This window comes from Liolophura sinensis, chromosome 6 (genome assembly GCF_032854445.1).
Source record: "Liolophura sinensis isolate JHLJ2023 chromosome 6, CUHK_Ljap_v2, whole genome shotgun sequence".
In the NCBI taxonomy this organism is placed as follows: Eukaryota; Metazoa; Mollusca; class Polyplacophora; order Chitonida; family Chitonidae; genus Liolophura; species Liolophura sinensis.
This window is the reverse complement of record NC_088300.1, coordinates 17,722,803-17,744,562: the sequence shown is the minus strand read 5'-3', so window position 1 is coordinate 17,744,562 and position 21,760 is coordinate 17,722,803. Positions and strand designations below refer to the sequence as shown.

General features: G+C 40.2%; 1 protein-coding gene across 1 annotated transcript in view; it reads left to right on the top strand.

Annotated features, from left to right (window-relative positions):
- Positions 1–19,260, top strand: part of LOC135466961 (uncharacterized) — a 33,302-nt gene extending 14,042 nt beyond the window's left edge. Inside the window, exons 18-37 of the mRNA XM_064744715.1 lie at positions 75–278; positions 1,786–1,837; positions 2,464–2,801; positions 6,630–6,918; positions 7,749–7,871; positions 9,704–9,887; positions 10,513–10,600; positions 10,932–11,018; positions 11,450–11,535; positions 11,835–11,954; positions 12,152–12,234; positions 13,031–13,094; positions 13,335–13,402; positions 13,817–13,929; positions 14,438–14,528; positions 14,835–14,924; positions 15,114–15,282; positions 16,321–16,402; positions 17,507–17,599; positions 18,399–19,260. Of these exons, the coding sequence (XP_064600785.1) occupies positions 75–278; positions 1,786–1,837; positions 2,464–2,801; positions 6,630–6,918; positions 7,749–7,871; positions 9,704–9,887; positions 10,513–10,600; positions 10,932–11,018; positions 11,450–11,535; positions 11,835–11,954; positions 12,152–12,234; positions 13,031–13,094; positions 13,335–13,402; positions 13,817–13,929; positions 14,438–14,528; positions 14,835–14,924; positions 15,114–15,282; positions 16,321–16,402; positions 17,507–17,599; positions 18,399–18,609 (2,635 nt within the window). The 3' untranslated portion in view covers positions 18,610–19,260. The remainder of the gene's footprint in view (positions 1–74; positions 279–1,785; positions 1,838–2,463; positions 2,802–6,629; positions 6,919–7,748; positions 7,872–9,703; positions 9,888–10,512; positions 10,601–10,931; positions 11,019–11,449; positions 11,536–11,834; positions 11,955–12,151; positions 12,235–13,030; positions 13,095–13,334; positions 13,403–13,816; positions 13,930–14,437; positions 14,529–14,834; positions 14,925–15,113; positions 15,283–16,320; positions 16,403–17,506; positions 17,600–18,398) is intronic.
- The last annotated feature ends 2,500 nt before the right edge of the window (positions 19,261–21,760 follow it).

Here is a 21,760-nt window from a genome sequence, read left to right as displayed (position 1 = left end):
AGAAGATTAACGTCATAGTTCTCGCTGATTATTTTGTGTACCTAAACAGTAACATGCATATTTTCTTTTTGTAGTCACGTGGTATTCGCTCCGAGCTCAGTGAACACGTACGCAGGCGCCAGTTTCCCCGGAATCGCGGACGCCCTGTTTGAAATAGAGAAAGACCCAGATGAGGCAAAGCGCTGGGACGCCGTCAGGAAGATCTACTCTGTGGTCGTATTCACTGTGGGATCCGCGGCCTCTACACTACGCGATGTAGTCCAGTTCATGGACTCTATGCCCTAATACACTTCATCGGACCACCTATATGCTAAGATGTTTGCAGTTAGGCTTTCCCGTGTTCATGGAATCCTGTTTAAACCCATTTGTTTTACCCATTTGTGTTGTTAAGAGCCTGCCCATTTGAGAAGTCTTACGTTGGTGTTTGACTATGTACAGTTGCTCGGAAATAAACAATGCTGTTGAACATCTAGTTTTGACGGTTTGTGTTGTTCGTCTTCTCGCTAGTAGTTATTCAAGCAAAGTAGGCCTGGTTTGAAATGATGCTGTTCATCTGTACAAAGAGGCTCACGTGGCCACACGTCACAGGTATATAGGCTCGCCTGTATTGCATTCCTGTATAACAATGGCGAAACATAAATGTACTTCAGTGTCCTATATTCGGTTATGCGTGGTTTTCTGCACCCGTAAATAATACCTGATACTCGATCTGAATGTATCACGTGACGAAGGTGAAAGAAGCAACACGCTTGGACCCAGATAAATCTTATTATTTCTATTTTACCTCATTGGCCACAACATACCATGTCAGGCAATTTGACTTATTTACTATTTGATTGGTGTGTTACGCCTTACTCAAGAATATTTCACTTATACGGCGGCGGCCAGCATTATCTCGGAAGGAAACCGAGCAGAACAGGAACCCACTAGAATGACTTAAAATTCTGTGTTGTCATCATTTAATAAGCGATAATATGAAACAACGCAAAGAGACAGGGCCTCGGGGATGCCTAGTAGGCCTACACCAGAGGATCCCGCTATATGGAGGCATACATGTGTAATATGAAAGGTGATGTCTTCATATTCTGATAATTCATTTATCAGATGGTGACTTCATTTATGATCATAGATAAATACAGAAGATATATCCACAGTCCCTCATATGCAGTACACAGCATAGTCTATTACCGGAAATACCATTCAGTCTCTTAGGTTTGAGGTTAATGGAGGGGTTTTAACGTTAATGACACTTTACGGGAGTTGAAATATGAAAACTTGGAAGGTGTGAACTAAAATCATTCATTCCATGGGTCAATTCCACACTTACACAGATACACCTTTGTGTGCTTTTGCTGATGTATGCATATTTACTGAAACTTCCGAATCTCCAAGTTGTTAGCTGGTAAAAAACAGTAAGTCATTCGATATGGCTTACATGTATGTGTACTCAGTAGTGTGATTGGAAGGAATATATACTTCACATCAACTAACTTCCAAAGATTTCGAATTTTTTTCAGGTTGTAATTTAGATATAGGTTTTATCGTCAGTTGAACAGGTTGTCTTGGGACACTTCGCGAAAAACGATAGTCGTATACACAGCAGTAACGTGTCATATGAGCTACTTTCTTGTTCATATAGATGAACGCAAAACCGATGTTTGATCTTCTCCTTGTACATCAGGTGACAGATATAGCCCATAGTTGTAAATTCTCACTGCATGAAGAATCCGTTGTACGCACTCTGATGGATCCAGCTAAGAAAATGCCCTCACATATACGCTGTAGTGTGGCAGTTCACACATCGTACGGGGCGGCCGCCTGGAGATTGGCTGTAGCAGTAAATCTATTGTTTTTTGTGGGTTTGACCTCATTAATACGTTTCTCAGAAGGCCACCTTTAACAAATTCCGCATTTTAACACTTCAATAGTTCTACGTGTACTTTAACATGTCACTATGCAAAATAACTTCCCTTGTCGTATTTGAACTGCAGAATGTAAATGAGGAAGCGTTGAATGAAACCACATAAATGCCGAGTTGGAGAGATCAACAAACCATATCCTCAGACTAGCTCGAGGGGCCTAACAATATGTTTTAAAGAAAACAATAAAGAGCTGAACATAACAAAAGGAGAGAAGCCTCGCTTGCCCACGGATCTTCTCAGTTCAGGTAAGTGTTAAGTGTTCACCTGACACAGAAGCTGCCCGGCCCTGGAGAAAACCTTTTCTATGGTAACTGAATACTTACACTTTTACTTATTATTTGGTTCAAGTACCTGGGACTATTTCAACCTTCCTACATGTATGTGAACGTAGAATAGCAACATAAGCTCGAAAGATATTCTGACCTGAATATAAGTGAATACACCTGTACAAGGCTCTATATCTGCTCTTTTGCAGGTATCGCACAGATTGCGGGGATCAGAGGTGAACTCAAAACGGGTTCCATACGTTTGGAATTAACAGGGACAACAGGTACACGTACCACCTATCGCCGATATGGATCCGCTACAGGAAGAAATCAAGTTTAAAAAGCTTGACAACAAGAAACATTTTGCTTTCGTTGCCGCCATCGGTTTGGTTGCCGGATTTATTATTGGTATTCTTATTGGACGATTTGCTATAGACCGCGGAGAAGGGAGTGAGAGTAATTCTCCGTCCCCTGCAGAATGTAGCACGCCCCCACCTCAAGACGGGGTCTTCCTTCCTGGGGTACCGCAGGCGTTGATCCACGATGGGAACGCTACGATCACGGAGAGCATCATCAAGATGATGGATCCAAACAAAATCAGAGATAACTTAAGGTAAGAGTGTGAAAAGATGAATATGTAACACCGTCCTGGGATGTCCGGTTCCCCTCGCCCTAACCCCGCCATAATGCCGGGCGCGGTCGTCTAAAATTAAATAAATAAGTAAATAAATTAAACACTGTCTGGGAAGGTTAATCTTATTCTCCATAATTTGTGTATTTTACTCTGTTAAAAACTGACATTCAAAGCCTGGGATAAAGGAATTTTTATTTCCGTGAAAAATAGATATATTTTACATTTGCAAAATAGTCATACATATATCCAGTACTTTTGTACCTATGTAATATATTAATAAATAAAAAAGTATTAGTACAAATGTTCAGAAGAATTGTACATTTATAAATATAAATGCATTGTACATGTGTATGAAAGAATTGTACATATGTATACAATAAACGTTTATTTTACTTATGTAGACATTCTTGTTGTGCACACATATGTATAATTAGAACACAGGACAATGACTTACTCACTAACGCATCTGAATTTGACTAAAGCTAATATAGTGGAATCATGCAGTACACAATGACAAGCAGAATCGTGTCTGTCTAGCTCTTTGTGGGGATTGGGGATCTCACGTTTCAACCGGAGTACCGGCGAACTTTGTACCAAACCCCAAATTTAGGTTCTAATTATCGAATGTATGAATTTAATTCATTTCAGTAGATAGTTCACAAAAATACAAATCCTGTAATTTTATTGATAACAACCTCTTGTAGTTTCAGAGCTAGCTACTCCAAAACAGAAAAAAAGACTTTTTGTTTCTATATGAAACTCCAACTTTGTTTACTTACATCAACCGCAGCAACAAATCGGCTGTGATTCTTCGTCATACTGCTGATGTATATACACCATAACTAGAGAAATAGGACATTTGTATACGTGGCGATAATTAGTCTTCAAACACGATGAATAAACCATTCATTTTCTACAAAGATGAAATCCACAATTCCCACCAGTCAGTCATCTTGCTGAAGGTAATTCTGGCCAATGCTCGTCGTTACAGACCGTGGTTCTGGTGACGTAAAAACGGAAATAGATTATTTTCATTTACATGAGTTTTAATCTAATCGGTCTGTTGGTCAGTCGCTCTGTCTGTCTCTGGGCCTGTTGGTCAGTCGCTCTGTCTGTCTCTGGGCCTGTTGGTCTGTGGGTCTGTTGGTCAGTCGGCCTGTTTGTCTGTGGGTCTGTTGGTCTGTGGGTCTGTTTGTCTGTGGGTCTGTTGGTCTGTGGGTCTGTTGGTCAGTCGGCCTGTTTGTCTGTGGGTCTGTTGGTCTGTGGGTCTGTTGGTCAGTCGCTCTGTCTGTCTGTGGGTCTGTTGGTCAGTCGGCCTGTTTGTCTGTGGGTCTGTTGGTCAATCGGCCTGTCTGCCTCTGGGTCTGTTGGTCAGTCGCTCTGTCTGTCTCTGGGTCTGTTGGTCTGTGGGTCTGTTGGTCAGTCGGCCTGTCTGTCTCTGGGTCTGTTGGTCTGTGGGTCTGTTGGTCAGTCGGCCTGTTTGTCTGTGGGTCTGTTGGTTAGTCGGCCTGTCTGTCTCTGGGTCGGTTCGTCAGTCGGCCTGTCTGCCTCTGTGTCGGTTTGTTAGTCGGCCTGTCTCTGGGTCTGTTGGTCAGTCGGCCTGTGTGTCTCTGGGTCTGTTGGTCAGTCGCACTGTCAGTCTCTGGGTCGGTTGTTCGGTCGGCCTGTCTGTCTCTGGGTCTTTGGTCGGTCGGTCGGTCTGTCTCTCTCTGGGTCTGTTGGTCCGTCGGCCTGTCTGTCTCTGGGTCTTTTGGTCAGTCGCTCTGTCTGTCTCTGGGTCGGTTGGTAAGTCGGCCTGTCTGTCCCTAAGATTACTAAAAAGTACTGTGTTGTCACCACACTTGTCTGTGTTATTAACACGAAAGATGTGACATCGGACATATATCTAATAAAACTGCAGTAATACATATGATTTATTTATCTCTAGAGTTAACTGTACGCCATATATCAAGGTGTTTTAGTACAAAGAAGGAGTAAACATAGAAGGTATCGAACTTTTTCAGTATCTTTTGGTAATATAAGGAAAGTAAAAGGATCGACCTGAAAAGTGTCCTTTCATTTTTTTTTAACATAGTGGAATCGGATGTACTGCATGGTGAAAAACCTTGAAGCTAGCCGCCTAAAGTAATTAAATGAGCAATACTGAGCAAAGAAAAGGATTGTTTAGTTTGATTGCAGCGTAGAGTCACAATGGCGGCGACAGCGAAATGGTTGCTAAAATAAGAATAGCGACTGCTTGTCAACTGTAGCCTATATAATGAAGAAAACGTGCAGCTATACAATTAAAAATATCAAGTTGTATGCGATGGAATAAGATTTAGACATACATAAAAGATAATAAACTGACGAGATTCAAATTTATTCTTAATAATGCATGGCCATCGATCGTACTAAGCTTTACAAGTTTAATGTAATTCACTCATTTGGTTATGTACTGAGGACTGGCGAACGTTTCATACTATAGATTTCCTGATCTGAATGAGAATAAATGCTTCCCCGGGTAATTACCCGCTTTACTCCCACATTCACGCTGGCCGTCGCCGTACAAGGAAATAGTTTTTAGTACGGCGTAAAACACGTATGAAATAAAAAAAAAAATGAAAGCAAAATTGTAAAAAGCTTACACTTCACGGCATTTTTCAATGCACTGAGTGGTACAGAATTTATCATGCTAACCAGACTGTACCAAGGTGAGTTATCTGTGCTTACTCGTCTTGATACGATATACATCCTGTGCCACCCTGAGCATAGCCATGTATAATATATAAATAAAATATAGATACATGTGCAGAATCTTACATAACGTGCTGGTAATAATCTGTGCACCTCATCCATCTCCCCCAGGGCTCAGAATCCTGAAACATGTTTAATTATAAAACAATGGGACCCCATTAGACCACCAGATTGTTAAAATTGCACTGAAGTCTACATATATAGGCAATACAAACAGATTATTTGTACACTGTTAAATTTTCCCGAAAAGGTTTACCGAAATAGGTGAAGCTTGGCAGTATCCGATTCAGAAAAGTTTCACTTCACATAAAAGTATACATTTATTTTTGTAATTTAAAGGTTAACATTTATAGCTTGATAAACTTTTAACGGTTATGAGAATACATTTATCGAAACATATATCAGAAAGATGCAGCCCAGATTTGTTGTCCTCATTCATGCATGCTGCAGTAGGTCTATTTGTTTTTGGAAAGGAGTGACTTAATACCCATAATTTCCAAAAGAGAAGCGTCTTATAAGGCCGGATTTAAACGTTCAGCTATTTGCCAGCTTGTGGACAGTGAGATATACCCGTACCAGAACATATACATGTTTACTGATTGTTACTTACACAATGTAAAAGATGACTAAGTCAAGTAAAACACCTTAGCTCATCTCGTAAAAGTGAAATGTTTACTGTACCAGGAAAACATTTACACAATATGTGTAAAACATATACAGTAATCGTTGAACGTTTACTGTATGATTACGGTTTTATGCCGTGCTCAGGAATATTTCACTTATACGACAGCCTCCAGCATTATGGTGAGAGAAAACTGGACAAAGCCCACGGAGGCAACTTTACTTTTACTCAGGTCTGTAGGTTTATACTAAGTTAATTCGTTAATCCCATGTGCATTTCCAAGTGAGTAAATTAAACAGTTAAACAGGAACAAAACAGGTAAAGAGGTGTACGACTGATAGTCATGGTCAGGGGCCACATATGTTGTGTATTGTTGTGTATCAAAATTACTGATGCGTGTAGCAATAGTTCATTTCCTGTCACGTGTTTTTTGTGTTTTTTTTTCCTCGCAGAAATCTAACGTTAACGCCACACTTAGCCGGCACAGCGGCTGACTTGCGTCAAGCGCAACAACTCCTAGATTACTGGAAGACGCTGGGCTATACTGAAACCAAGCTGACCCCTTACAACATTCTGTTGTCTTACCCTAACGAAACAGATCCGAACGTTGTACAGTTCATCAACGAGACTGGTGATGTAACGTTTACGTCAGTGATAGCTGAGCAGATTCTTACCGATAAGGAGAACAAATCTAACATCGTTTTGCCCTTCAATGCCTATTCCCCAAAAGCTGACGTCGTGGTGAGTGATGAGTGATAGATTTCTCTGTCGCAAAATGGCGACTCGGGTAGGCCTACAAACTGAATGATCATTCTTATCTTGCCGTTAAAGTGTAATACGTTGTTAGTTTGCCCATAAAACGTCATCGCGAAGACGGGAAAGGTCAACAGACTATACACAGCTTTGGCCCAGTTCCTTCCAAGTTGGAAAGATTCCCGTTTGATGAACTGAATAATTCAGTATGAACACCCTTACTAGCCATATATAATGCAATGAACGTAGACTGAAAATTGGACCAAATCTGCCACACAAATAATATATAATATTTCAAATTATATACAATTATTCAGATTGTGAGTGGACATCCTATGTGAATAGTGTCAGGAGGGAAGGTCGTATAGCTTCAGTATAAACTGAGAAATGAGGTCGGCTGTAAGAAGGGGGCAGAATGTTGGCTCATTCCGAAAGTAATTAACGAGCAAATAAAACCACTGATCAAGAGATATTATATGAACCTGGACATGATTATCTCGTGTTACAAGAAGTAACACTTAGCCGTTCATCTATCTCGTCAAAGTTTATGTCTTACCGATGAACCAGCACTTTAACGGGGTTGTTCCAGAACATCGCCTATATTTCGTTTATTTTCCACACTGAAATTTAACTGTTCATTGATTCTCTTGCTATATGCTCCCAGGCCACAATCGATTTGGAAATTCCCGTTACATTTGGCGGACGAGCAGTATAGGTTGATACCAGTGTAACGATTACAGTAAAAGCTCCAACCTTTTATACTGTTATAATTTGTTCACGTATTTTCACATATTTCAGTACTCTTTTTGTTACTTTAGGGAGACCTTATCTACGTGAATTACGCCAGAGTGGAAGATTTTAATAACCTTCTAACAAAAAATGTCAATGTTTCCGGCAAAATCGTCATCGCTCGCTATGGAAAAATATTTCGGGGAGACAAGGTAAGAATTCTAGCTCTATGATTGTTTGGCAGTTGTACGTGTTGCTTTTTTGTTGTTGTTGTTCCCCCCCCCCCCCTCTTCAGTATTTTCACTGGTGTTTTAGGCTAATCAGCAGTCAGGTGTATGATTAAAGGAGACTGATTTCAGGCAAGTTTGTTAGGAAATGAAAGAGAACAGGTGAACGTTTCAGTATAAGATATCTGGACAAGATATCGTAGATGGTAATAAGGAAGGCTTAATTGGTAGTTTCTAAACGCCCGGTTTTAAATTCTGTTAAAGTGATAAAATCGTAAGATAATAATAAAAAGCTGAGTGAATGGTCAATAAAACAGCCGATTGAAAACTGGGTCTCGTGTTCCAGATATAGCTCAATACCCGACCTGACCGGTCAGGTAAATTCTCGTTTAACCTACAATAGTCATTCTTGTCATGATAAAAACAGTAAATGTTTGCTTTACATGCCTTATCAATGACCGTGTACTTAGACAGCACATGTCATATGGGCTTTCACCCAAAAGAAGAACAGGAAAATCATAATATATAAAATACTACTATTAAAATGCACTGTACAGTATGAAAGAGACATTACGCATCCCTGCCCAGAGCTATAAATATCAAGCAGGCGATATTTTCAAATCAAACTTTATTTTCATATGATTCGATGAAAGTAAAACCCAGTAAGATGGGGGAGATTTAGTGTATCACAATCGACTTGAAACAATTCAAGTGGTGTCCTAAGATTTCTCGGACAGAATTTTCAAGGCTTCCCCACTTTCATTCTTCTAGTCGCCATAGTGACAATAAGCGGTTAACAGCGCTCTCTCGTGTAGTCTTGCATGAAGTTTACTGGAGCCTACTTACCTTCCATCAGCATGACACGTGTCAGGCGTGGAAAAGTTTACCAGTTATCTCGCGAACAGTCAGTACTTTATTCATGGCTCTTCGGTTTCCTCAACTCACATTACACCTGTACTGGTCGCCAGATCTAAAATCTATCATCTGTTCTGACAGAAAGTAGCAATTTGTGCTTGTGTCACGTAGAGATACATTAACGGCAGAGTAAAGTGCACAAATCCACCAGCCCTTGTACGCCGGGTATGGAGCTATATCGGGAACCCCGGTGTTTGTATATTTCATGTCCATAGTAGATATAAAGGTAACTAGTGGTGTACGTACATGGTGCCTGGTTCCTTTTATTTCTCTGTTTCAGACCCATCTCAGAATGGGAGGGCTGGTAGATTTGTGCACTTTACTATGCCGTTAATGTATCTCTACGTGACACAAGCACAAATTGTTACTTTCTGACAGGACATATGATAGATTTTAGAGTTGGCGGCCGGTACAGGTATGAGTTGAGGAAACCGGAGAGCCCTGAGTAAAGCACTGACTGTTGGCGAGATGACTGGTACATCTGACACGTGTCATACCGTTTGAGTGAGTGCTTGGGGTTTAACGTCGTACTCAATAATTTTTCATTGTCATATGACGACGAAGGGAACCTTAGGGTGCATGTACGTGTAATGTGCCTCTTTGTAGCAAGACGGATTTCCAACGCTCTTTTATCAAGAGCTGCTTCACTGAGACGACTTACCGAAGGCAAGTAAGCCGGCCCGCCCGAGCCATTATACTGATACGGGTCGTTGCATTATCCCCTTCATGCTGAACGGCAAGCGAGGAAGTTACAACTTCCTCTTTTAAAGTCTTAGGTGTGACTCGATCAAGGATTGATCCTGGATCTACCGGTCCCGAAGCGGACGTTGTATCAACTGTGCTATCCAGGCCGGTCATACCGTTGAAGACAAGGCCTTAATAGTCATCTATAAACATCACAGGTACACATCGCCACCAGGTATGGGGCCATTGGGGTTATTCTCTACTCGGACCCCAAAGACTATGCCTGGGGTACCGACCCTAAGGTCTACCCGGACGACTGGTGGCTGCCTGGGACAGGGGTCCAGCGGGGATCGATTTTCATGGGTTCTGGGGATCCGCTCACCCCGGGTTATCCAGCGACCGGTGAGTATCGTGTTTCGGATGACACTAATCATCACACTATATTGGGTTGTTATTTTGAATCAGCATGTGAGCAAATGTTACTCCACTCAATCAGTGTAAGAGTGGCTCTGCACACCTTGGGTGAAGATTATTAAACGAAATTGTGTGTTATAAAAACTTGCAATGAACATGGCAGACTGGGACACCTTTTTTCTTATCCTGACCCAGGCGTTGTAAGTCGTGTTTGAACATTATTTAACATATTGTGTGTTACAAAGACATCAAGCATGTCTGATTTGTGTCTATAGTAGGTTCAGATTCAGACGTTGTACACCGTATATGAACGCTTTTTTAAAAAACTGTTTGTCACACAGACATTCAACATAGCTGATTTATGGTCATTTTTTGTCTTGACCTACGTTCACGATTTCGTCGTTTCACGATTCTATACAAATGTGTGTTATGTCCGTACTTTCAAGATCACATAACTATTCATTAAATCTCAGCTAATAGATTTACTTTAGCGTCCCATTTATACAACGCGGTTTTAAAGAATGTGGAGTACTATCGCGTATCGCGCGCGATAAAATTCCAAACTGCTCATGTGGATATTTACCTAGGACATATCTACAACATTGTTTTCCAGACACGGCCTACAGAACTTCAAAGGAAGCTGTCCTGCCCAAGATTCCCAGCCATCCGATTGGCTACAACGATGCTAAAGTTTTACTGGGGCAAGTTGACGTTAACGTGCTTTTGAGGCCTTTGGGAGAAAATTAGGCGTCTAACTGGCCCACATAGCTTTTCACAGATCTTTTCAGGAAGATATTTTGAATCACAAAAAAATCGAGTCATTAATAAAAGTTATTGTTTTGAGTTTTCGTTTTTGAAAGAATTTATCATTTGGAACAACTTACCGCCAAATGAGATGTAGCACATATAAACTTATCTCTACTTTGTGTAATACGTTATAAGCCTGATCGGGGTAAAATTAGGCAATGCCATATACTCTCTCTATCTATTATGTATACAAGGTTCTTTTTTTTTCTTTTTTGGGGGGTTTAGGAAACTCGGTGGAGATCAAGCACCACAAGACTGGAGGGGCAGTTTAAACGTATCCTACAACATCGGGGGTCTTATGACAGCGAACACGTAAGTATATTGGTGGGGCAGTTTGAACATATCCTACAACATTGGGAGTCTTATGACAGCGAACACATAAGTATACGGGTGGGGCGGTTTGAACGTATCCTACAACATTGGGATTCTTATGACAGCGAACACGTAAGTATACGGGTGGGGCGGTTTGAACGTATCCTATATTATCTTCTCACATCAAAAACCCTGGCCACCATCGTATAAGTGAAATATTCTTGAGTTCGGCGTAAAAAAATAAATAAATAAATGGCATATTTGCGGCTTTAACTGGAGAGCTTTACCCGGATCCTCAGAGGCTGCCAATAGGCGTTGGTTTAGTCCTTGGATGTCGATATCCAATCATAAATCTGACTAGCGTCATATAAGGGAACATATAGAGCAATCAAACAAGTGTGATTGTGGATACAAATGTTTTGTTATTACAGGAAAGTGAAACTGCACGTGAGCACATACACATCATTAAAGACGACCTACAACGCTGTGGCCATTATCAGAGGAGAGATTGAACCAGGTGAGGGTGTATTATCCCACGCAAGTTGTATCTCTGCCTCGGTGGCCTTAGTATCAATTCAGAGAAAGTAATGGAGCCTGTTGTCTTCGTTTTAATTGGTACAAAGTCCATCCATTGTCACCAAAACAGCGATACAGGATATTTAACGCTATTTGCTTACAAGCGCCCTATTAACGAAAGGCTCATTTTCGTCCTAAATGTTTTGGCCCATGGTATATGATTCACTGAACTTAAAGGAATTTTGTCACAGTTATTGCAAACTCAGACATTGACCTAAATGGAGTCATATCGTCTTTCAGATCGCTATGTTATACTCGGTAACCATAGAGACGCGTGGGTGTTTGGCGCCATCGACCCCTCTAGTGGAACTGCCGCCATGATGGAAGTGTCAAGGGTTTTCGCAGAACTTGCCCGAACCGGTAAGATTCAAACAAATCATTTTATTTTCATGTTTTGGGGATGGCGTCACCTTCATGAATTTTCATGTTTCATTGTTGTCATGTGTCGTTTCCAAACTTTTGGTGTTTGCAATTTAAAATTCAATCGCTGTACATCTCATCGTGTATTCCACCTGCTGCATTCAACCCATCATCTTCTCATGTTTTAATTCGTTTAGGCTGGAAACCTCGACGATCCATCCTTTTATGCAGTTGGGGAGCAGAGGAGTATGCGTTGATTGGCTCAACTGAGTGGGTGGAGGTAGGAGAAAGATTACAGAACTGTGTTTGAACACAGTTATTGGAACGGTTATCTTTTGTTTAGGGTACAGCGTTGTTGCCATCATTAGTTCGGTAATTTCACCACTGTATCTACTTGTAGCATGAAGGACGGGAATAGTATTGACATTTATAGTGCTGTCTCATTGAAACACCATGTCAAGGATATCATACATAAGTATACACTTGAGTGCCGACGAGTATTTTGTCTTACATGCAGAGCGCCAAACAAAGTAGAGCCAGCAGTATTGGCAGTTATATATGTATAGATTCCGTATTGGCGCTTTGTCATAAAGCAAAAGATTAAACTACTTTTCCCATGCCCAAACTCTGTAAATACAACGAAATTCAATAACGTAACAGTCAATTTGATGTCCACGAGAATGATAACAAACTTAATTATATCGGCAATCTAGGGATAGGCCAATATATTTGTTATCTTTTGTAAAAACCGTACCAATAAAAAATATTCGATGGCATCAATCGACACAGGAAGGGGAAATCAAAGAATACAAGAAACATACGAAATACACGGCACTGAACCGCGATGTTAAAAACCCCAAAGGTGTCCGTTTCCCTGCGCAATGGCGACTCTGGTCCAAGGTGGACTGGCCTCAGTTTTTTGTATTCAGTCACCAGTTTGCTTACAAATCTCCATCGTTAAGGCAGGAATAGACGGCAATAGGCGAGCAATAAGAAACGTTCCCAGTTAAGGTGTGGAGAACTATCCGTTTTTATGTGCCCGTCTTCAGGTTCATGTTCTCTGATTATCATTCCAGCAATACATCAAATCTCTGGGGGAGAGAGCTGTGGCCTATCTTAACGTCGACATCGCTGTCCAAGGTATATAGGGGTCATACACTAAGATTTTATTTATTTATTTATTTATTTGATTGGTGTTTTACGCCCTACTCAGGAATATTTCGCTTATACGACGGTGGCCAGCATTGTGGTGGGAGGAAACCGGGCAGAATATATACAAGATTTCAGCACACATAATAATTATACCATTGTCTGGACTCTTGTTGTAATGATATACAGGTGGTTAATCACGTTGTCATGGCAATATTTGGGTGTTTTCAGGAAATTTCTCTCTGAGAACCGCAGCCTCTCCTCTTCTGTACAACGCCATCTATGATGCATCCAAACAGGTAAGGTTGTATTGGTGTGCGGAATTGAATGCGGTCTAAATACCACAAAATATATTTTAAAAATTCTTGATAATAAGAATTAAACCCTTAGAAAGTTAACTCTAATTCTCTGCTTGGAATAGTGCTTTTTGTGTGAAGTTCTAAGCTTAACTGTGTTGTTATGAAAGGCCTGGCGTATGATAAATGAAAGTTGTGCAAACATGATAACAGAGGGCTTATTTCTCAATAAAGCTGTAGCTGCAATAACACTGAACACATTTGTCGTCATAACAACACAGTTTTAAAAACTAGAAAGAGAAACCATCTTTATTACGTTATTTCTCCGCTTGCTGACATATATTATGTTATGACGTATATTGTGCTCGTGTTTAAAAAAAACGAAAGTAATCAAACTTCTTCTCAACTTTCTCACAGGTTCCCAACCCGAACCCCAGTGAGGTGGCGGCAGGCAGGAAGACGGTGTATGACACTTATCTACATACCTTCCCAGCCAAGGATAAAAACGAAAGCGCCTTGGGAAAACCAAAGTAGAGTCCTTTGTTAAAATTCGATAATTATATCTTAAGCAATGTGAAATTGATGGAATCTACCAATTTTTTGTCTAAAAATGTTTACCAAAAGAAGTTGTTCCGTTTATTCATTTTCTGTATGTTGTTGAAAACGAGTTGATTTTAGCCTTAGATTTGGTGCATGATGAATATCTACATGAATGTGTACTTTTATCACAAAATTTTATTTACCGTAGACCCTTGATTATTTGTGATTTCAAAGGTCATAATTCGGTGGATCACGAGAAACAGTTAACCCACGTTCTGAGGCATAATTCTGTATCTAATAAAAGATGTTGTAACACCTTGGTCAGCTTACTGAAGGCATTGGCTGCATAGCACCAACAAAGCACCATATTCCACTCAGCATGCAATAGTTGTACATTAAATCACAAGACAGTTATATAATGAGACGATGGATCCTTGTAGAACCTACAGGTACCACACACTGACCTCTTGACATAAAAAATCCTTTGTTTTGCATCAGAATCTTTAATCTGGGCTCCGGAAGTGACTACGCGGCGTTCCTGCACAGGGTGGGAGTTCCCTGTATCGATGCCAGCTACACATATGACGAGGTAGGTTGCCTTCCCCCTACTACCCACCACCAGTCTCTCACTTACATTCGTCATCACCCTCACTTACATTCGTCATCGCCCTCACTTACATTTGTCATCACCCTCACGGATTTTTGATTTTCATGAAATTATTTGGTATGGCGTAGAACGTAAGTAATATGTAAATCAACTGGTCAAAATTTGCGCAAAGTGACATTTAGCGAAGATAACTGAATAACGGAAAAGAGTAAAAATTGGTGACTTTACAAGGTTGTTGTAAACTATGAATATTAACTGATATCCTTCAATGTAATTCTCACGTTGTAGAACACGATGAAACTTGGCTCTTATCCGCTCTATCACTCGGCCTACGAGACGTTCTTTGCTGTTGACAAGATCATTGATAGAGGATTCTTCGTGAGTTGCCGAAACTATGTAGTAATCCTAAATTGGTTTTACCTTCCATTTTACATGTATACACATTACAGTTATTTGTTTAGCTCAAGGCTGTTTAATAATTTACTGTGGTGAAAATGACGATATTTAATTAGAATTTCTAATATTACTCCCATGTTAACAGCATTTGACCTACCTTTTTCCTTACAGTATCATACAGCTGTTGCCAAATTCTGGGCCGAGATTGCTCGAAATCTTGCAGAATCTCTCATTTTACCGTTTAACGTGAGTGACTATGGCGTGGCGCTGGGCAACTTCAGAACAACACTCTATAAGGATTACGGCTCCTTGATGAGTAATAAGGGAAAAATCAATCTTAGTAAGTTTATTCACCTCTTACAACGCTCACAGCACCTCTCTGCTAAGATTAGTTATTGGAGTATCACGCGAATCTTATTAAATATTTTGAACGTTGACACACAGAGCATATATACGGCCTATGATTCTGGTTATGGCGAAATAAGCAAATCTATTGCCCAGGAGAGAACAGACACATCCTTGCATTCGTGTGCTCATTTAGTGTCTTACGTTTGCCCTAACATCTTCTACTGAACAATCTATAGGACAGATCTTGAATTTAACCAAACATATTTGTGTTTTTGTTTATGACAAATTGTTCAGATTCACTTAAGTAGATAGATTTAACTTTGTAAAGGAATAATTTCTGTGTTCTTGTTAGAGTCTCACGTTTGCCCTAAGATCTACTGTTGCTGACACACACTTTGTCAAAAACACGCATATACATATAGAAGAACCAGGTCTCTTAGAAACGGACCTCTGCATTCCAAACTGCATGGTGTCCACAGCCTCAGATTCCTGCATCCATTCCATACTGGTGTCCCGTTCCTCTGGATCGACCAGCCTAAAATAACAGGCAGGCCATTTTGGTCACTTTATGCAGGTGTTGTGGCTTTTAAATTAAAGTATAGGCCTACTGCTATTGAAGGCTTAGAATGCCTTGTTCACATCAGCCACACATGCACTATTTTCAGAAAGTTGATCGATTTAGTGTTGTTCCCAGCCTACTACACTGCAACACTTTCAAAAAGATTCAACAGGAAGAGCTACCATGGAGATATGAAATACTTAGATATCCGCCATTCTCATTCCGACGACTAACTCGTGATTCTCACGACCTCTGTTTGCAGGATAAGCTTTGCTTACTTTGTTTATTAATCGTCATACAAAAAACGTCTTCAGAAACAGAAAATCTGATCCAAGCTAAGGGAGACAACTCAAACAGCTAACCATTTCTTCCTCAAAAGACGTTGATACAGGCACATGCAGCAAGAAAACGTTGATTTACTGTCAGTGAACCATGCTCTGTACTCAGTATTGTACATACTGTGCATTTCAGCTCAGCTGACCTCGGCCATTGATGGCTTCATCAAAGCTGCCGCCGATTTCCATCAAAGACTCAAGTCCATAAACAGGAACAAGTAAGTTTTCGATATTGTCATATTTAAATCATACATTGTCAAACTTTGTCTGGAACCAAGTAGTCGTACTGTTAACAAGGAACTGTTGACATCATTCACTATTTAGAAAAATATAGCTATGATTACTCAGTGTTTTGAAAGTGTAGATTTAACCATGTGTAGGTGAGGAGCCTAGTGACAAAAGAATTCTCAGAATGTAGTGTCAAAGCAGTTTTATTTTAAACGATCCAGTTTCGAGCAGTCTACTGTTGCCATGGTGGCACGTTAGATTGAGACAATTTAATACTAAAGAGTTGTACGTCTATGAATCCGACTGACATATTTCATCCGTGACTCCTTACCCGAATGTATGGTTGCATTCAGACTATTTAATCGAGAAGCTTTGCATTGCTTACCACTGAATCACGATGGTTCACGATGACCCACGACCCTGAATACTGTTATTACAGTACCGTCAGTATTTAATCGCAATTTACAGTGTGCAATGCAATGCTACGATTCAGTACAAAGTGAAACCCAAACTGTTTTCACTGGAACTAATTCTGTCAGGTGCCTTGTCACTCCAAATAGAAGCAGCATAGTTCAGTATACATCATTATTTGATAAAAAAAAAAACATCGTTCAATTACATCGCAGCATAAACAGAATAACGTATGTATGAGTAATATACAGAGATTATTTGCGGATAATTTACAAAAAAACGTTTTTCAAAATTGTTTTAGACTTATTACCAGATTTAATTTTGGACAAAGTATTCGATTTTGCACTGAGCCCAAAAATTGCGTAACTGTACCGCTATAATAAATACGACCTGCTGCTGTCATACTTTTACTTTGAACAACTACATTGGCGGCTGAGTCTGACTAAAATTGTAAATATAAAACATGACTTAATACCAGTGTAAGCACACTTTCGAACAACTGGACCCAGATGTTTGCAAAGATTACTACAAACCTTTGCGCATTACACATCAGCTATCTGTATTTTAATGTGTATTACAACCATCGGTTGTCAATTCACCTTGCGTCAGACTGCCATTTCTGCGGAGAAAGGTACCCCACCCTACCTGATGCGATGTTACCGTATTATTGTTTCTGCCCCCAGTCCTATGTTGACCCGGATGGTGAATGACCAGATGATCCAGGTAGAGAGAGCCTTCATCGACCCCATGGGACTTCCAGGCAGACCCCTGTTCCGGTCAGTATTATAATATTGGCATCCAAACAAATCACTGCCTTTTACCGTGTATATAAAGACTGGATTAAGTTAAAACACTCAAACTTGGTGGGTTTTACTCATCGGAGGCCCCCTCATACCCTATACAATGCCAATCCCTTATAACAAGTTCCAGAAAGCACAAATATAAAAATTACACAAATCTTAAAGACGGATGAGGAAAACCCACTGAGTATCTAGAGAAATAAGTGCCTTAATGTTTGGTGTATAACTGATAAGAGAGCTATGGCATAGTTTACATTCCGAATATGTCTGCCAGCAACCTGTGGATGGTCGTGGGTTTCCGCCGGGCTGTGCCCGGTTTCCTCCCACCATAATGCTGGCCGCCGTCGTATAAGTGAAATATTCTTGAGTACGGCGTAAAACACCAATCAAATAAATAAATAAATAAATATAGGATATGCTTCAATTTTATTAGAAGAAATTCGTCGTTTCGTCTTAAGACGGTTTTCTCAGAATACTTTTAAATTAGTTTATTAATTGCCTCTGTAGTTCAAAGTGTGACTAAATCTGGGCTTTAAGAACTGGGCTATTTGTTGAATATTTAGCATACAATGAAATTTGCTATAACTGACTGTGTGCTTAAAGGCATACAGAATTGTAGCTGATAAGATGGAGTGAGCTTTAACTCAAGAAATCCTATCTTCACTGTCATTTAGCCAATCAATGGCGATTATAGTTCCCTTAAATAAAACAATATGCTATAATGCCCAGTTTGTTTATTTACATTAATTGTTACGATCATACTTTCTCTTTACAGTCACCTGATATTCGCTCCTAGCTCGGTGAACACTTACGCGGGAGCCAGTTTCCCGGGTATCGCGGACGCCCTGTTTGAAATAGAGAAAGACCCAGATGAGACAAAACGCTGGGACGCCGTCAGGAAGATCTACTCTGTGGTCGTATTCACTGTGGGATCCGCGGCCTCTACACTACGTGATGTAGTCCAGTTCATGGACTCCATGCCCTAATATTGTTCTGCACATTTTAGTAACGTACCAAAAAGAAAAAAATTGCAGCTGGTATTTCAGTTCTCTTTCTTTTCGGCAATGTTTAAAACGCTGTCTTTACATAAGTATGTGACCGATTCGTCTTATTTAAGATCTACTGAGCGAATGATGCCTGCTCATGTACCACTCAGGGTCCTGTCTCATGACTGGCAGGTGCTCAAGGTGTCTTTCAATCATCCCCATACTGGAATTTTCTACATGCGTACTTATCTTGGAGGAGTAAATCTGTGCCTCACATGTGAGAAAGCTCATCGATTAATTTTCAAATGTTGGAGGTTTATTCCAAGAAATCCGGTTTCCTACATTACTGAAAATGGCCGCCGTTTTATCAGTGAAATATTATTGATTACAGCATGAAATACGTATCCATTCAAATTAAAGCAAAGAATCGGTATTACTGAACGCTATTGCTTCCTTTCTCCTGCAGAAACAAAGCAGTTTGCAGTAGGATTTCAGTATGATTGCTTTTAAGATTTACATGTGATAAGACGAAAGGGGAGATAACGCAGTTGTCTCGCGTTGTTGAACACCATTAATCAGATTTCATGTCCTTTATATATCATATATGTGTTATTAAAAGTGAAATGTTACAAATAAAACAAATAATATGGGAAAGCTGTTTAAAAAGATCTTCTTAAGAGAAGTAGTTGTGTTCATGTTTATTTTCTTTTATCAGAGAATAAAAAATATAGATTTGATTTCAAAATTAAGAAAGTCTCATTTAAAAATATTCTTAAATTTTTTCGGATGTTTAGTTCATAGATGTGGGAATATCTGCAGGGTGACGCAGCATATATTGGTCTGTGTTGATCATTCCTGCCTGGCTAACGGCTGTATAGCGGTATGGAAGCTGACAACTTCCACTTGCCATGTCGTTATTTCGAACATAACAACGTTTCAAAAAGGTTTACATGCACTGTCGCACGCATATGTGCGGCTGACAGCAAGTTCTCGTGTCCTCCAACCATAAAATCTCGCGTGCACGCGAGAAAACAAACTTTCCACGAAATCGTCGATGATGTTAGCTTCCACACCGCAATGTATGGAATGTTGACGAACTGGTATGCTGGAATGTGTAAAATTCGGTCTTAAGTAAAGACTTCGAGGATGACACATGCATGGTTATGTGTTTAATCAGACAAGGTTTGGGTACATGTGTACCGTATCTAAATGAACCAAAAGCAACCAGCTGCATATTACACATGTCCTAGTGACAAAATTTGTATCCATCTGTGTGCATAGCGAACAACGGTGTCGTATTTGCTGGGGATTGCGTCCAATCTGTGTATGGTACATATAGCTCAAATCACGGTGTCCTATTTTTTGGATAGGAATACATGGCGGCCGGTTCGATTTTTCTCTTTTTTTTTAAGTGTGATATGTTGGTATCCCTAAATCACAAACATTAAAAAGTGTAGGAACTTTAAATGTGCCTCTTTATCGATACATACATACTTTTGGTCTGGTGTTGTCTTTTCTTTAAATGACCGGCCCCGATGGGTAGAGCTGTAGATCCAGGGTCAATACTGGGTCAGGTTACACCTAAGACCTTAAAAGTGGAAGTTGCAGCTTCCTTGCTTGGCGTTCAGCATTAATGGATAGTGCAACGAATTGTACAGCTTACTTGCCTTCGGTAAGTCGTCATTGAAGCAGCACTAGATAAAAGAGCGGTGGAAATCCGTCCTTCAACAAGGAGGCACATTGCACGTGCATGCACTCTAAGACTCCTTCGTTAAGCACGACGTTAAACCCTAAGCACTTCTTCGCTCACTCTTTTCTTTTAAAGAAATGACTCGTTGCAACTGTTAGTTTCTGTACCAATGGGGTCGCGGGCTTCAATTGCTGTTTCAGCGGTGCCTTTGTCAAGAGCAACTTCCACCACAACGCCTGCTGACGTCGTATAAGTGAAATATTTTTGTGAATGTCAATAGACCTCAATCAAATAAATAAATGAATTTAAATCAAGAGGTCTGCCAAAACACTCCCGGATACCTGACGAAGGCAGGTTGCTTGATCCGAGCGCTCATGAACCTGGCCGCCTCCATATACAAGGAAGTGAAACATTCTTCAGCACGGTGTTAATCACAAATAAACCAATCAATTGATCAATGAGTCAAATGCATTACGTAACTGATATAACTACCACTACATTTGTGATTTAAAGCATGCATTATCCAGAATTAACTCATGAGATCTAGCACTAATTTCAACGATACTTTGGAAATGTGGTTGTTGTGTCGGTCAGTGGATTGATTCATAGATGACCAGCCAAACACAGCTACAAATGATTCGGATATATCTTCCCATCCTATACAGAGTAGACTATGTAACAGCCCACAGGTCAATGACCTAACGAGGACATTTCTTTCTCTCCTCAGAAACAAAATGTAGAACAAAATGGCGGGCTAATGTCATGCATCATTGCTCACATGTTGCTGGCTATTACTTGATGGTGAATTAACTGATCCGAGAACCAGAGAAACGCCTCGCTGAATTTTAATGAGATGGATGTCCAATTCATATTTTGCATTTTATGTTCACACATGGAGTTACTTTCGGAGACTGAGCCAACCAGATACCACCACTACGGTTTATCACTCATAAACCTGATAGTGTAAAACCTTCAATACGGCGTTAAACGCAATATCGTAATTTACACACTGGCACTGTACTAATAAAGTTTGATGCATATTAAAAACTTTAGTGACACAGGAAACGGTATTTCTATGAGTATTGTTTCGCTCACCATCAAAAAAACCCTAGGCTCTCTACACATTCAACCCTACATTTAACCCTGACCCACTAAAGCCCTATATGGGCTTTAGTTAAGTTGCTATTTGAACTTTATCGGTATACATACTTGAGAGCGCCTTGTGTAAGACACATGGCATGGCACACTTTTTTCTCCACAACCTGAATAAAATTAAGTTAAATAGGTTTTGCAAGCCGTCTGACAATACACTCCTTGTTGATGTCTTTATTTCTTCTGTATACGGTGGGCAAAAGGGAACATTTGTTTGTGGCTTACTGCGTACACGTCAAGGTCCCGTCACGCACTATCGACTACATTCACCAGAAATCCGTGTCAGTATAACCATGGTGAGATATCTAA